The following is a 16906-nucleotide window of genomic DNA, read 5'->3' as shown; positions in this document are numbered from 1 at the left end:
TACTGTTGTAAGCTAAGCAAAGCCATAATAGTAGAATCACACATTAAGAATGACCAGTAACCAACACATTTCTACTGTACTAATATTCAGACTATGAACTGACTAAACTGTTGACATAACCGAGGTGCTATGTGCCTCATATGCTCAAGTCTATATTTAGAGCAGGAATGGCGCAACTTTAGATTGGGTGTGGAAGGAAGTCCATTCTCTCAAAACCTCACTGTACACTGCATCCATCAGCTCAATCTAGCCCTCTCTCAATTTTGAAAAGGATTCGTTCTTTTTTTTGTTGTAAAGCTTCTGGGAGTGGTGTGCAATGATTCCACTGCACCACGCTTTCAGAAGATAAGCCATTATGAAGAGTTTTTACTACAACACCAGGTTACTGCTGCAGTGGCAACACAACAGCATATTGCTTATTTTTCCAAATATACTGCTCATCTTTATTCCATGTGTCAATTGTGTGTATGGAACTTCTATTTTTTTTTTTTCTTATTTTGAAGCAAAACTGAATATGTAAAATGCCTTCCATTAAAAGTATAGGATGGGGACGGATTAATTGGTTGCTATCAAAATTGACCATAGACTCTCTCTCTCGGTCTGTGTGTATGTTAGAGAATTTAGACTGCAAGCTCCAATGGGGCAGGGACTGATGTGAATGAGTTCTCTGTACAGCGCTGCGGAATCAGTGGCGCTATATAAATAAATGATTCATTTTAGGTTTGTTAGAGAACACTACAGTCATACTTCTTTAGTTAACAAATAATCCAACATTTCCCGACATGGCCTCCTGGCCTAGACTGATTGTTTTTTGTTTTTTTTAAGGGGGTGGGGGTTGGTAAAGAATTTTTTTCTGAACACAAACATCTTTAAAGAAAAACACAAAACAAAACCCCCCCCCCCAAAAACACTCAAATCACAAGAAATTGTTTTTACACATTTTTAAAAATCCAAAAATTGACAGGCATTGATTCAAGACATGCGTACAAAGTTTAACATGACCTTAAAAAGTTTTTAAAAACAAAAAAAACAAAACAAAAAAATAAACATAAGAAAAGATTGCACCTTTACTATTTCATAAATATTTCTGGTTTCAAAAGAATATACAGATACTGTGTGGAGATAGTGTGTATGTGTGATTACTGTAATATGTTCTATAAGGATATAGTTACAGGTAAAGGAAAGTCTTTTTCTAAAAAAGAAATACGATAGTTTCATTCTGAAAAGCATTACTGACACACTAATTCTCTCTCCTGGATAATGGTCACTGAAATCAAGCAATATACTCATAATTACTATTTGAATGGGGATACAATTTAACAGAAGAAATACAGATAGAGCAGAGCCTATTGCAATCAATTGTGCACTATGGCCAAGAAATAAATGGAGAATATATTCTCTTGTGATCGAATTGCTTTAGCTGTGCATAGCTTGGAACACTCAAGTTAAAGAGAAAAAAAAATTCCTGTGTCATGATAATACACAATAAATTCTATTCCATCTGTATCCATCACCATTAACAGCTCCTTTGGCAAAATAAAACTCAGAGTACACTTAGACACCAGAAAATGAAATAAAACTGAACCGACAAGTTGTTGCTTAATACTGGTTGACACTCATCAGGAGCGTTTGGTAATATGTCGCAGACTCCATAAATGATAAGACCAAGTGTGGGCACTTGCAACGTGTCCGAGAGAAGACCAGACCAGCCAAAGTGTACATGACAAGACGTGGCTCCGTGTCATACAATCAACTTGGTTAAAACTTGCAGATAATGGAGATAAATGGTGGGTCACATGGGGGAGGATACACATTCAGATGCCAGCTCCATGTCAAACGTTACACTCTCTGTGAATCAAAAGTAAAAGTAATTTTAGCAAGCATAGTAAAAAACAGTTTGATCATCCTGTAGCTCCCTTTATTGCTCAAAAACCTCTCAGCTGCCCAAATCTTTTATCCCTTATTACAAACAAACATGCCTTTACATATACCCAAGGTCAAAGAACTTCAGATAAATGACTTACCAAATGGGTTCCCACTGCTGGATTCAGGTCCTTCACCTGGAAACTGCATCAAAGAGTCCAAGGTCCGAGGAGACATGGGCAGATCAATTGTGTTGCTACATGTTGTCCTGTTAATGTATTATAGGACACAAAGATGTCACTAAACAATGCTGTTGCCAGCAGCACCCATTTACAGACTATGTTTAACTCTGTATAGTCCCTGGGAGGTTGTGGGACATCCAAGTACACATTGATTAAGAAATACTTACGGTGTAACACAAATGAACTTGGTCTTCAGATACGGGGCAGTGCCTTGAAATAAAATAAATAAATTATATATCTATATCCACACATACTGTAAATATAAAATTTAAATATAAAAAAATCTGTCTCATTTTGGAGATCTTTAGCACATTCACAGTTTGATACAAACACAAAGAGAGTCAATGATCAAAGGTGGAAGGAGATGCATCATGTAACATTGTATAGGATACAGGACTAAGGATGAATTCCAAAGCAGAAAGTCTACCACTACCTGGGTCAGTAGGTTCGGGATGTTCCTGGCTCTCTGGGCGGCAGTACTTGCTAAAGGCCTCTTCTTTGGGGATATCAGGATACAGATAAACCAGAGGAGACACCAGAATGTTCGTGGCATCCATGATTTTGTATCCCATGATGATTTCAGCAAATGACATGCTGTTGAGTTGCTGCTTAGTATATGGCTCTACAGACTGAATCTGTGTCTTACCTGGGTTGTAAACATAATATGCAAAACATAAAGAGACAATTCAAGTACAGCAAAATCAAAGAGTACTTAAATAAAAATTTCATTACCACTGATGTCTTTCTCCACCCAGGTGAACGTTATACCACCTTCCTTGCTACTCTCGCTGAATCTAAGAAGGAATGTTCCAGGAGGCTTAGTGCTCAGAATTGCTCGTTCACGCTCTTTACTGATAAAGCCCAAGATATACCTATGGAAAATACACAGTTGTGTGTTAAAGGACAGCCTCATACACTGTATCTGTGTACTTGGTAAATAAAACTCCAGAAACTGCTGAATTAATTTTCCAAAGAGAATTGACAAGTGCATAAAGTCTGTACAATACAGAGTAAAATTACAAGTACAGAACTATAGTACTGTAGATTTTCACTGCATGGGTAAAGGGCAACACAATTTTTCTATACAGAAGGCAAAAGTACAGGTTGCAGTTATAAATGAGTATCCGATATAGAACATCGCAAGGATTTTTTTTTTTTACTCTTTTCCAGTATAGCAAAGGGGGGTACAGCATATTATCAGGAACAAAAGCCATTTTTAAAATAGCTTTGTTCTAGTGAAAGACTTACATTGGCCATACATAAGTTGATACGGTCAGTCTATCAACAAAAAACACCACATGACAAGATCCAATTTCAGTCAGCCCACAAACATGGGTGACAAAACTGGACAAATCTTGAATCTTTGCAAATATGCAGAGTGATTGGAACATGAAAGTCTGTTATGCGTTGGGCAGATTTAGTCAGCTGACAACTAGATTCAGTTTATTATGCACTATAATAAACTGAATCTGGGTACTATACCATTTTGAGATCACAGAAGTGTTTATATCAAACAAAATTTGCAGATATTACTGCCTGTGTGGCTAGAAATAGCAATTGACCAGTGTATAAAAAAATCATAATTTGCTACTACTAGTCTCATTTGTAACTTTTGCCTTCAGCGATAAGAAATAGCTCTATAAAAAGGCAATAATTTTAAAGATAAAACATACAAAAGGACTCATTGAGAGCGCAGTCACACAAGCTGGGAAAACTGGTAAACATGCATGCTTTATTGATGTGTTTTACCAGGTTTTCTATGCACATTTTATACATTGTACTTTTGTCAACAATACAATTTATTGTACTGAAAAGTGTTAAATACAATACAAATAAATTGTAGTGTTCTATAATTTTAAACAGTTTTAGAATACTATGGTGGAAAAGGCACCACTGACTCTTATGTGCGATATATTTAATATGCTTTTTATGCATTTTTTAAGGTGTGAAAAATGAGGGGGGAAAACCCCCCCCAACAAATTAATAAGTGTTAACGAGCCTGAACAAGGAACAAGTATTGCCACAGATATGTGATCACAACAAATTCTAAGCATGCTTTGATATTTGAAAATGATTCAAATTAAGAGTTTCTGCAGAGCCAAAAATCTCTAACTGTCAAACAAAATATTCATACTTTTTTTGCATTACATGGTACAGTCTTGCCTTTCGCAAGATTTTTTTTTTTAGATTTGACAACAAAAACAGAACCATCTGCAAACTCAAGTTATGGCTATGAAGGTCAAATTACAGTGCCTGTGGCTGCAGGGTTTAAAATGAGCTGCAAGGGTTATCTTTTGTGGTGAATATTTTCAGGACATGGCCATTTAAAAGTGCTTGGGTTATTATAAACAGTGTGAATTGCAGGAAAACTTTAAATGCAGGAATATAAATACAGGGTTAGTGTGTACAATATTTTGTGCCTCATCACAAAGGGGGGCAATCCAATACAGCGTAAGCTGACTCGCATTTAATTTATAGGCTGGGAGAACTATTCAATTACAGAAATCACAATTGTCATCCTAACTTAAAAAAAAAAAAAAAGAAAAAAAAAAAGGAAGGATTTTCATACATACGGAAATAGTATGTATAGGCATCAGTTTATGTTTAACGAAACCCCACAGAAAAGGAGACAAAGAGAAAAGAAAAAAGACTACAGGGAAGAACCCCAAACAAAAAAACAACATTCTCTTGAACAAAAAAAAAAAAGACAACAACATGTCACACAAAAGGAGAAACCAGAGCATCAATGGTGAACGATTGGTGTCTCCCAATGGACCAAGAGAAATGGATATTACTTAAAGTATAAAAATCCTATTTTCTGTATCCTCCTATTGGGGGACAGTGGGGATATCCCAAAGCCGCAATTGCGGCACAAAGCATCTTTCTCCCAAAATTTGCATCCCCTCGTGCAAGCAGATTAAACCTGTAAAAACAAGTAACCGTGTGACTGAAGGACCAGGTGGCTACACAACGCAGCTGCTCAGTCAAGGCACCATTCCAGGGCGCACTCACCGAACTTGTGGCGTGAGCCTGAAGATTATCCGGAACAGGCTGTCAAGCTCCATTTTAAGCTTGACAGATTACAGCCATAATCCACTGAGCAAGAGACACCATAAAGGCTGACCAGCCTCTCGTGTGCATCAAAGAGGACCAACAGATCCTCCGTCTTGAGCACATATCGAGTCCTATGCACATAAGCACAGACTACATCTATCGAACAAAGAGAAACTGCATCCAATCAAGGACCGACGAACTAAGGCGCAAACCAGCATCCAGCCCATCCTGCAAGAACATAAGCAACCTGGACCACCATATGAAAGAGATAGGGTGCCTCAGATTTTATGATGGCAATTTGCATATACTCCAGAATGTCATGGAGTGATTAGATGAATTGCAATAAATTTCAAGGTCACTCTTTGCCATGACAATGAACTTTATCCCAAAAACAACATTTCCAATGCATTTCAGCTCAGCCACAAAAGGACCAGCTGACAGTTCAGTGATTCTCTCGCAAACACAGGCGAGAGTGATGACGTGGACAAAGCTGGAGATCACTCTGTCATGCTGATTAAGTTAGAACAGACTGGAAGCTTTAAAAGGAGGGTGGTGCTTGAAATCATTGTTCTTCCTCTGTTAACCATGGTTACCTGCAAGTTATCATTGATTTGCACGAAATAAAGCTTCAGAGGCTATTGCACCTAAATCAACCATTTAATGGATCATCAAGAACTTCAAGGAGAGAGGTTCAAAAGCTGTGAAGACGGCTTCAGGGCACCCAAGAACATTCAGAAAGCACCAAGGCCATCTCCTAAAGTTGATTCAGTTGAGGGATCAGAGCACCACAGAGCAAAGCTTGCTCAGGAATGGCCGCAGGCAGGTGTGAGTGCATCTGCACGCAGTGAGGTGAAGACTTTTGGAGGATGGCCTGGTGTCAAGGCTGCCAGCAAAGAAGCCACTTCTCTCCAGAAAAAACATCAGGGACAGACTGATATTCTGCAAAAGTTACAGGGATTGGACTGCTGAGGACTGGGATGAGGACATTTTCTTTGATAAATCCCATTTCAGATTGTTTGGGGCATCTGGTAAACTGCTTGTCTGGAGAAGGAAAGGTGAGCACTACCAGCAGTCCCGTGTCATGCCAACAGTAAAGCATCCAGAAACCATTCATGTGTGGGGTTGCTTCTCAGCCCCAAGGGAGCGGGCTCACTCAAAATATTGCTTAAGAACAGAGTCATGAATAAAGAATGGTACCAAAACATCCTTCTAGAGCAACTTCTCCCAACCATCTAAGAACAGGTGACTAACAATGCCTTTTCCAGCATGATGGAGCACCTTGCAATAAGGCAAAAGTCATAGCCAAGTGGCTCAGGGATCAAACCATCTAAATTTTGGGTCCATGGCCAGGAACCTTAATCCCATTGAGAACTTGTGGTCAATTCTTAAGAGGCAGGTGGACAAACAAAAACGCACAAATTCTAACAAACTCCAAGCATTGATTAGGCAAGATTGGTCTGCCATCAGTCAGTATGTGGCCCAGAAGTTAGATGACAGCACACCAGGGCGAATTGCAGAGGTCTTCAAAAAGAAGGGTCAACACTGCAAATATTGACTCTTTGCATAAACTTACTGTAATTGTCAATAAAAGCCTTTGCCACTTATGAAATGCTTGTAATTTTATTCAGTATACCATAGCAACATCTGACAAAAAGGTCTAAAAACACTGAAGCATAAAACTTTGTGAAACCAATACTTGTGTCATTCTCAAAACTTTTGGCCATGACTATGTCCTCCAGGCACGATGATATATTTTAGCTGAACCCAGATGGTGAGCCCAAAGCATGGTTTGTACCACACGCTCAGACAGATCCCAAGAAATCTGTAGGTCTCTGAATCACCAAAGAGAGCAGTTCAGAAAACGGTTTTCCCATCAAAAAACCCTCAGACAGCTGTTTTGAGCACAGTTCTACAGCTTTATTAACCCACACTGATGCCAAGAATGTCACAAAGAGGCATCCGACTCCTCGAAAATTTACTTAAGGATGGTCTCAACCTTACGGTCTGTGCCATCCTCAACAGTGGCTGCTTTAGGAAGAATGACCTTGGCCAATCTTGTAACTGTAGGATCCACCCGAGGAGACGCCTCCTTCTCCCCTCCCCCCGAGAGAACCTCGGGTGGGAAAAGGATAAGAGTGCAGCCAAGGGGACATCTGGAACTTCCAATCAGATGAACACCACTGCTCCCCCAACAAATCCTCCAACCGGGAGCAAGAAGGAAAAGACAAAAAAAAAAAGAAAAGAAGACTGACCTCCGTGTAAAGAGAAGGCTACACAGTCTCAGGAACTACTGCTTTAGGAAAGCCAGTACCTGGTGCACAGCCCATATCAAACCCTCAACACAGACAGTCAGGAGGAACTTCCTCTACAAAAGACAAATCCTCCACATTAGGTTCAACATCCACTTTGTTCTCCTCCTGGGAAGAGCAGTCAGAATTGGAGTCTTTTTCCTGGTCGCTTACGAGAGGAGGAAAGCGCAGTGGATTGCAACATCCTCTCTAATGAGGAGCAAACAGAAACCAAACATTGTACTATAGTCGCAAGTCCATGTGCGCAGGCCAGTTCCGCAGAATCTGCAACCCCAGGTCCAGCTAGAACCTGGCTTAGCGTACCAGGAGCAGATTCTGCTCCACTCACTACAGTGGGAGGGAAATTTGGAGAAGGACCGCCTACTGTCTGATACCACACCAATTGGGCAAGTTCAGTCACAGTACTGATCAGTGACCGAGTCCAGGCCAGCTCCGCTGAGTTTCCAGAACTCCATGGCACATATGGCATGTGATCCCTAGACTGGCAGGCTGTGCAAAAAGTGCACGCGCCTGCCTGCCCCAAAACAACGTTACATACGGCACAGGTGAATTTCCCCACAGACGTGATTACAGTCTTAACCCTCAAGGATTTCCCCCTTATCTGACATGTTACACACAGATGGGAGGGAAGGGGGGGGGGATGCACACTCAGAAAGACGAGCAGCACACAATCAAAGTACAGAACATGAGCCTGCTGTACAGCTAAAGAGTCCCAACAGTCTGAAAGTCCCCGGTGTTGCTCAACAGGAGGATAGTGAGTAAAGTGCTTCATTTAGCTTAATTTTTTACTTGTACCTCCTAGGATGCAGATAAATAACATGCAAGGAGTCACACCCTGGATCAAATCGTTCCTAAAGCGGTATCAAAAAAATCAATACGACAAGTGTACAACTGTTCTGAGTATAGTTACAGGTGTTGGAAGTAATTCTCTACATCCATGATTTGTTCAGCATTTCTTAAACCTGCTTTGAGTAAAGAAACAGTGATTGACCATTAGGTTTTCCACTTAGGGCCAAGAATTACATGCAGATGTAGGATGGAATGACAGGTGAGTGGGTATTATAGAAAAAAAAAATAGCAGGGCTAGCCAGCCTTTTAACAGACTCCACTGCTCTACCACATTTACTTCTCAATAATAAAAGAGGTGGTAAGGACAGCTTTGTCTTGGTGTAAGCCATCATCAAGATACTTTGCCCATTTTGGTACAGGGTAAATGCCACATCATGTGATGGGAGTTGTAGGCTGGAGCTAGCTTTTGAACATGATTAACCTACCAATAGCCCAGTACAAAACATCTCTACAGAAATACCTTAATAGAGCCTCAAACAGTGATCCAGACACATTGGGTTTGCCCTTCTCCTCCTACACTAAAGAGGGTTTTTGCACTTACCAATAAACTCATTGCTCTGAATACATCAGGAGGACACTGCAAGCTTGGGGGAATGTCGTGATAAAGCAGGAGCTAACCACTAAATAGTTACTATTGAAGAATTGAAGCTCCTCCCCTCTCCCATTCCCACGCATCTTCAGTTTACAACTTGCAAAGCCCCAAATAGAACACAAGAACGGTAATCACACAGCCCAACCACCACAGAGAATTAAACACTGAGCTTAAAAACGTGGGAGCACAGTGTACTCCAGAAGGATTCAGAGAATGGATTTAACACCAAGTACAAAATCCTTATCTCTCCTAAATCTTATCTGAGGGACACTGGAAAGTATATTTGATGTTCAAGCTAGCATCTCTGGGCAAAAACATGGAAACCGTAAAATCTGGTAAATATGTGGAGAGAGGACCAGGTGGATGCCCAACATAGCTGCTTGGCCAAAGTTCAATGGCACGTCAACCAAGAAGCACTCATTGATCTAATAGTCGGTTCCATAAAACGTTTTGGCTAATTCTGACTGTAAACTAGAGTAAATTCCTTCTGATGAAACAGTCAGTTTAGACGTAGGCATCAAAGATACACACAATCGCTTTATTAATTCTCCAAAGATTTACCGGACCTCTCCACTTCTATCTCGTGAAGCTCTTTTTTGTCCGACAGGCAAAAAACAACACTCACCTGTCCACTGTTTATTGTGGAGTTATTTGAACTGCCATATACAAGCCTTTTCTGAATGTGTGAACCTAATAATCCAAGCTAACGGCCTTCAGGGACATGTGTCATTGTGTTTACAACCGAGCCAAACGTGTTGATTGTGCAAAAGTTTTTTATTTTATGGTATTAAAAAATATACTGTGCTTTTACATATTGGTTTCTGCTTAATATAATAACTTTGGTACATTGATAATAAGAATACAATTAGCACAGCAATTTTCTTTCCTTTTGGAATTAAAGCAAGTCTGCGGAATAGGGGACCTGATCAATCTGACAATAGTCTACTTAGAAGCCGGCCAACTCTGCTGCTGTGCGTTGTAGAGAAACAGAAGCGAGTCTCAGTCCTTTAAAGCAGTCTAGGTAAATAGCTAGCACTCTGACCACATCCAGAGGACTTAAAGTGGTGTCATGTTTCTACCTTAATGCGAAGATAGTCATTCACTACTTAAGTTGAAACGGAGTTGTGTGCAAGACTGCCCTGTCGTGAAAAATCAAGGAGGAGGATCTGCAAGACAGAGGCCCCAACAGCTCCTGTGCCCTAACCACAAACCCCTAGGTTGCAGTATCCTCCAGTTAGGAAGTAGGAGAAAGACTTGCCAAACTGGAGTTTTAAAGGAATATGGATAATTTAATATTCTTACAGGGCTGAAAAATTTGTATATTATTGTGCCATATGACTTAGATGGCTTGAACTTAAAGACTCTGATACACATGCAAGCCTGTGCAACAGAAGATAAGGGTAAATACATGAGCAATGGGCATGATCTTTACCTAAACTCTCAACACCACCCTACCCACTCTGGCTGATATGAGGTTCTCCCCCCCCCCCCCCACCCTTTCTTCTTTTACTCCTCATTTTACAAACCTCCTGGTTAATGTTCGATATAGTTCTTGCTATATGCCAACAGGGTATATAAACTCAAACTGTTTAACTGAGGTAGTTACTTAAATTGGTGCTCCATAGACTTACTCCCATTAGAATTTAGTTTTGCTTTACTATGTATCTCATCTGTGTATCTGTTCAATTCACAAGTTGTCCTATTTGCCATGAGATGCCTTGCACACAACTTGTTGGCATTTCATCTTATTCTATTGCTCTGTATGCTTCTATAACCTTAATTCCTGTTGTAAATGTGTTCCATCCTTTTTCTAAAATAAAGAATAGATCGATGTGTATATATATATATAAATATTCCTGCAGGTTGCATTAGTGACCTCCCTGCGGCAGGTCATCCCTGACATTAGGACAATGAAGTCATCAGTGCAAATCCTATTTTACCTGACCGTTTGAGCTGCCATCTTCTGGATCCCCATTCATTTGACATTGGGCTAGCAGTTTTGAATCCCTCAATAAGATAGATGCTGGTAATTTGTGATTGGCCATCAGATATGGCCAATCACAATAGAGGGTAGCACAGGAATGCCAGTGCGGTACAGAAGCGTCATTAATAGCCAATGAAACTAGCCAGAGGCCTGAAAATAGTTAGAGAATTAGAGCTGCCTATAGTAGTTAGACAGGGAGACCTAAGAAGAGTTTTTAGATAGGGGGAATAAAGTATGAGCAAAACTAGAACTCTCCACCCTACTCATCAATAAATATACTCACCCTTCATTCCAAAGTGCAAGAATATATTTTTTTACAAGGTCAATTATATTGTCCAGCCAGACCCAGAATGAAAACCCTTTCCCAGCCATATTTTCCTGTTGAAAAAATAAATATATATTTGTAACAAAGTTTGTAAAACACAATCCTTGTATACTAGGTCATAGAAAGAAGAAGAAAAAAGAAAAAAAAGAAAAGAAGAAGAAGTATTACTTTGCAGAACTTGGCCCATGTGATCTGACAGCCTGAATAGTTCACTCCAGGACCTAAAGTTGAATAGAGAGAGGTAGAAAACAATATTAGAAAATCTCAGGTAATACATGTTGTGCAATTATTCCTATCAATAGACTGAAAACTTACCAAGCAGTTTTTCAGCCAATGTGGTTAGCTGCTCAATGCTAAGCCCACGTTTTGTGGTAGAGGAAAACTGCCAACTTAGAACCTCAGCCACCTGATCCCACGTGCCAATGGGTGGCTTGGTGAAAAAGTTGACATTCTGAAGGCAAAATAAAATGAACAGAGTCCATCAGCACTGTAATGCAACAGTTAAGGTGTGTTCATTAAAAGGATGTCTACACTATTCATTTATATGCACAGATTAATATTTGCATATTTTCATCAACTTTTCCCCTTCTTTCGGAGGAGAAACTAATAGTGGCTGGATATTTCAGTATGTATCCAACATGTTTGAAAAGATAGTAGCCTGTGCTTATTCTCTCCTCCCTTCCCAATTCACTACAAAAAAATTGAAAGGCACCCTAGCTGCTGCAATTATTGTTAGAAGTGTTGATTTATTTAGCACAGGGCAGCAACATATTTTGCTCCCAAGCTGGACACACACAGTTCCATCCAAATCCCACAGTAGAAGCCTGCTCAAGAACTCAAACAATTTGCCAATAAATAAGGCTAATATGCTCTATGGGGAAGTCTTATTACTTTTCTTGCCTTAAAGAACTATTTCTAAAATAGCAGTTTCAAACACTAACAAATACAGAGCATATTTACTAACATAGAGCAAACACCACAAAAGTATTGAACTTAACTCAGAAAAGCCAAATATTTGCTTTAATTGACTAAACTGCTCAAAGTGACATGTGATTGGGTGTATGCTAGACAACATTCTGTTACTTGCACAATGTTATTAAACAAATCTATATACAGAAAAAAGTTAACACATCAAAAGAGTAATATATTTTTAGATGAATGCAGTCTTGACAATGTGCGTGTGTGAGTGTGGAATTGCCTTTGCACTACACACTCCATGAGCCTGTATTGTTATTGATACCAGCAGATGAGTATTATGAGCCAAATATTGAAAATACAGTTAAATGAATAAACCGTTCTGTCCAGCTTTTACATGGACTGGACCACAAACATCTTATAACTTTATATAAAAAAAAACAACAGTAAAAACTAGTAAAAACCACCTAATCCTTGCTCAGACAACATGACTATGGCATAACAGTTTCAGTTGTCAGCTGCATTGCACACATGCAATTGCCATTTGCACAGTCTTTATTTCCAAAACCCCAATACACTTTACACAGACTCCTGATGACAAATAGAAGAATGCAGAGAGTAGACCAATGCTATTGGCTACACTACTTGCAGTTTATGAGAGAGAAAGACGTGGATGCACATATGGTGAATGTAGGGTAGTCTCACAGCCAGGGTCACAGTGAAAATTTAAGCCAAGGCTTCGATCTGCTCATGGGTGAAACCAAGCATTGGAAAATGAGAGGACGGGGGAAAGTGGAGAGGAGAAAGGAAGATATCAGGAGAATTACTAAATTCCCAAGGTTGAACTTTGTGTGTGTGTGTAGATACTTAAGAGGATTGTGATTTGTGTGTTCCAATACAGGTTGAGCACATGTGTTTTCTTTACCAACTCTAGGAACAATGAGATATTAGACATTAGATTTATGACTGACTGTAATATTACCTTTGGGTTGTTCGTCAGCATGTTGTACCACAGGATAGACGCCCAAGCATTGGGCATCTGACAGATGTTGGATATCACTACAACAGGTAGTGAATGAGTCTGCAAGTGGAAGAAAAAAAAAAGTCACAAATTCCACCACTGCAATATACCGTTATACTCACCACCTATATAAGATAACTGCTCAGATATCACACCACCTCTATGACCCAGTTAAACCTACAGCAGTGTCATCTTGGGGCAAAGACTCTTAGGTGACTTTCACACAAGGTCATATACATATGGACATCTTGCCAACGTAACATTCAGTAAGTGAAACAGCCTTTGTGTGGGCCGACAAAATATTTTTGAAAATGCAGCCTATCAATTTACTGAATCAGGGACTCAGTGCATTCTAATGAATATTGGAGCTTACCCAGTAACTTTGCATCACCAAATAAAAGTAATAAAAACCATCCTGTTACATGCTTCATGGAAGCCCTCCTAAAATAAAACAAAGAACATCCCAGATGTATAGTTTTACTGTTGAGTTTCATACCTCCAGATCAATTTTCAGGCCTTGGTGATAAACTTCAGTCTCAAATGTAATTAGGTGAAGTTCTTCAGTAACAATAAGGGATGCCTAGAGGAAAAAAAATATTTTTCTTAACAGGTAAAATTAAGCAAAGACATTTTGAGGTTAGTGTGTCCTCAACTAAATTGGTGATGTCATTAGCTGAAGTCTGGGTGTATAATAAACATAAATGAAGGCACAGCGGCCCAAACAGGAAAAAAAGGAATATGTATGGCATCCCAAGTGTCAGGCACCTGAGTGCATGGCATCCCAAGTGTCAAAGACCAGCTGCATGCATCAGGCTATTCTGTCACTTAACCTCGACTGCAGTATATGCTCCAAACACTCATTTCAAACTATTTTGCGCAACTTTCCAAGGTGGTAAAACGGAGTATAACTGTGGCAGGGTAAATAAAGCAGTTGACCTGAAACTTTACGCGTCTCCTCAAATCAACAAGACATCTAAAAGTGCACTAAAAATAGACGTTACTCAAATTGTATGGTACATATGACCTGCGGAGGAGCAAATAAGGGACACAGCTAAGGATTTAATTTACTACTTAAGTCTCCATGAGATCTATACTTGGCAGACCTTCACCAATAAACCAACGCTTCCCTAACTCAGAAGAAGATTCTGTACACAAGAAATCACCACTCCCCATGCAGATTCCACTCCAACCTCAAAGGACTTGGACCGAAGGGCTACCCTGCCGAAAAAACGTGTGACACAGTGGGCTGGAAGTTCATGGAAAAAAACATTAACTATAATGGTCTCTCTACCAGCTGTTACTTCTGTCAATGGTTTCTTGACACTTTCTTGGCACTTAATGTACCAGTAGTGTCTTACTACTGAAGAAAAAATACGCACTCTGGACGACCAAAAAGGTATACACACGCATTGCGACCCAAATGTCAGAATATATGCATGTTAGAAAGCTCATACAAGTGGCCAATCTGTTTTACTCACATCACAGTTAGCTCTTCCACCATTACCACAACGCTGCTCTCTCAGCGTCTGGAAAAAAATAAAAATAAACATTTACATCAAAGATGAAGTGAAGGTTATACACTCTACTTTAAAACCTGTGCTGTAACTGCGATTCAGAGTCATATAGTCGCTACCCCATAAGGTAGGTGACCACAAATGAATCACAATAATTAGACATCACAAGGAAGTTAAACATTTCAACATTTGCATAGGGGCGTTTTACATGTACTGGAGACATGTTTGCTCACACTAATCGTCCATTTAATATAGAGGACAATACACAACGATTGCAATATGGTATTAAATCTTTGCTTTCAACGCTAAACAGGCTGTGAAATCGCAAAAAGCAATGGATTACACGTATGAACCTTGGAAAATGTCTCATTCGCGTCAAGAATATCGAACAATCAATTGAGAAGAAAGAAAAAAAATCAGAGCAAACAATATAGAAGTTAATAAATTAACGGCAATAAAATAGTAAATGCAGAGGTTGGTATTTATTAAAGCTTTAAGATAATTTTACATATAAAAGCTTCAAAAATACAGTTCTTTTTATTTTTCATAGATTAATTTGGCATTTTATTTGCAATATTTTCACAGTATGTTCCTTTCTTTAAACACTTCATTCGATATTACACAAACATGGACAGTGTGAATAAGGGTTACATGTCAGCTGTCACTCTAAAGCTGACAACATACAGGTTGTGGACCTCATACATGCTCTGAGTGACCTCTAGATCCAATAATTTGACTAGTTGCACATAAAGATAAACAAAATTTCCTAATATGATGTGTGTGTGCAGCATAAGCAAAATATCTAAGGAAGCTACAGTAGTTGAAGAATGCAACTGCTGACTTCAAAGTACAGTATTACAACATTCAGTCTTCATATTGTTTATTTAAATCCTCTAAATCCTACTTTTGACTAGAAAGTACCAGCGGAAAAAAATAAAATAAAAAAGTACAAGGCACTCAATACTATTGAAGCCAGGAAAACAGCAAATGATTGTCTATGAGCTGCTCACATTTAATGTAGTAAAGCTTGGCATTTACAGAGAGCGGGGAAGGTGTACAAGTTAATTTTTATGTGTTTCACTGGAATGCACTTTATCAATATACCCAAGCAAAAATGTGATTTTTGTACTTCCGTTAAATCCTTTCCTCCAAATCCAATGGGAGACACTGGGGCACTAAGGTATAGAGTACAGTGACTGGGGCATTGTAAAATTTCCATTCTTTAGGCAAAACAGAAAAACTGAAGCTTCTCCCCCACTTCACTTCATTGGCTGCTTCCTGAACCACAGTATTTTTCTAACAAAAAGCAAAAAGGATAGAACCAGGAGCACAGAACAAGAGGACGAGGAGAGAAGAGTCTGTCCTAAGAACCAGAACCCTAAACAGGATAATCATCAAAAAAAAGAACCAGAACAGGAACAAAGAATGTAAAAGCAAAAAGGCATGAAAATGTCCTCCATTGGATTCAGAGAAAAGTATTTATCTCAAGTAGAAAACACCCATTTTCACTTCTATGAGGGACACTGGAACACTGTCCTAAGGAATGGCACGCTCAGATATAGTGCACATCACCTTATGTCCAAACCTGGCATCTCAGGACACAAAAGTATTAAATCTGTAGCACTATTGAAGGCATGCACTGAAGACCAGATGGCTGCCCTGCAGAGCTGCTTAGCCGAGGTCCAGCGCTGCTTAAGAGACTCCTACTGATCTAGTGAAATGCACCCTCGCCATCTCACAGGAATTCTATCTTCCTGTGGCTTGGGGAATTATTTTATCCAGTTAGGAACATAACAGAAGAGAGATCTGGAGACCATAGAAGCCTGTTAAGAGTGTGAGCTCGTAAAGGAGATGCTGGTTGTAAAGGGATAAGCACTTTTCCCCAGGGTACAGCACAGGACATGACGACCATCCAAGAACCCAGGATGTGTCTAGTGCAGAGTTACTGAACAGACCAAATGCCGAAGTGTAGGCCCTGGTAAAGGAGCAGACCATGGCTTAAGTAAACCTTTGCCACTCTTCTCTGTGCCCCCAGTCAAAAGCAGCATGGGATCCCCTGGTCACTACCTGTGGTGCTAGAGACTGGCTCTCCTGGAGGTCAATCCTCACAAGAATCATGGAGAAGGTCTTAGGATGAGGTGGTATTGTGGCAGTACCTCTCACTTCAGGCATTACAGAGTCACTGTCCTGAAGCCGTTGAACCACCGTCACAGTAAACAGTTCAAAATTTAAGAATAA

The 16906-nt window shown here is 39.7% G+C and overlaps 1 protein-coding gene across 4 annotated transcripts in view; it reads right to left on the bottom strand.

Moving 5' to 3' along the window:
* Positions 1-930: 930 nt before the first annotated feature.
* Positions 931-16906, bottom strand: part of STAT3 (signal transducer and activator of transcription 3) — a 69664-nt gene continuing 53688 nt past the window's right edge. For all 4 annotated transcript variants that reach the window (XM_075176912.1, XM_075176909.1, XM_075176911.1 and 1 more), the window contains exons 14-24: positions 14633-14680; positions 13651-13734; positions 13116-13214; positions 11534-11669; positions 11387-11439; positions 11177-11271; positions 2838-2977; positions 2536-2751; positions 2273-2315; positions 2025-2131; positions 931-1848 (exon numbers count right to left, since the gene is read on the bottom strand). In XM_075176912.1, coding sequence (XP_075033013.1) covers positions 1793-1848; positions 2025-2131; positions 2273-2315; positions 2536-2751; positions 2838-2977; positions 11177-11271; positions 11387-11439; positions 11534-11669; positions 13116-13214; positions 13651-13734; positions 14633-14680 — 1077 coding nt within the window. In that variant the 3' untranslated portion in view covers positions 931-1792. The remainder of the gene's footprint in view (positions 1849-2024; positions 2132-2272; positions 2316-2535; positions 2752-2837; positions 2978-11176; positions 11272-11386; positions 11440-11533; positions 11670-13115; positions 13215-13650; positions 13735-14632; positions 14681-16906) is intronic.

The sequence above is a fragment of the Mixophyes fleayi genome, chromosome 6, assembly GCF_038048845.1.
Source record: "Mixophyes fleayi isolate aMixFle1 chromosome 6, aMixFle1.hap1, whole genome shotgun sequence".
Classification (NCBI taxonomy): Eukaryota; Metazoa; Chordata; class Amphibia; order Anura; family Limnodynastidae; genus Mixophyes; species Mixophyes fleayi.
This window is presented reverse-complemented; position numbering and strand designations above follow the sequence as displayed.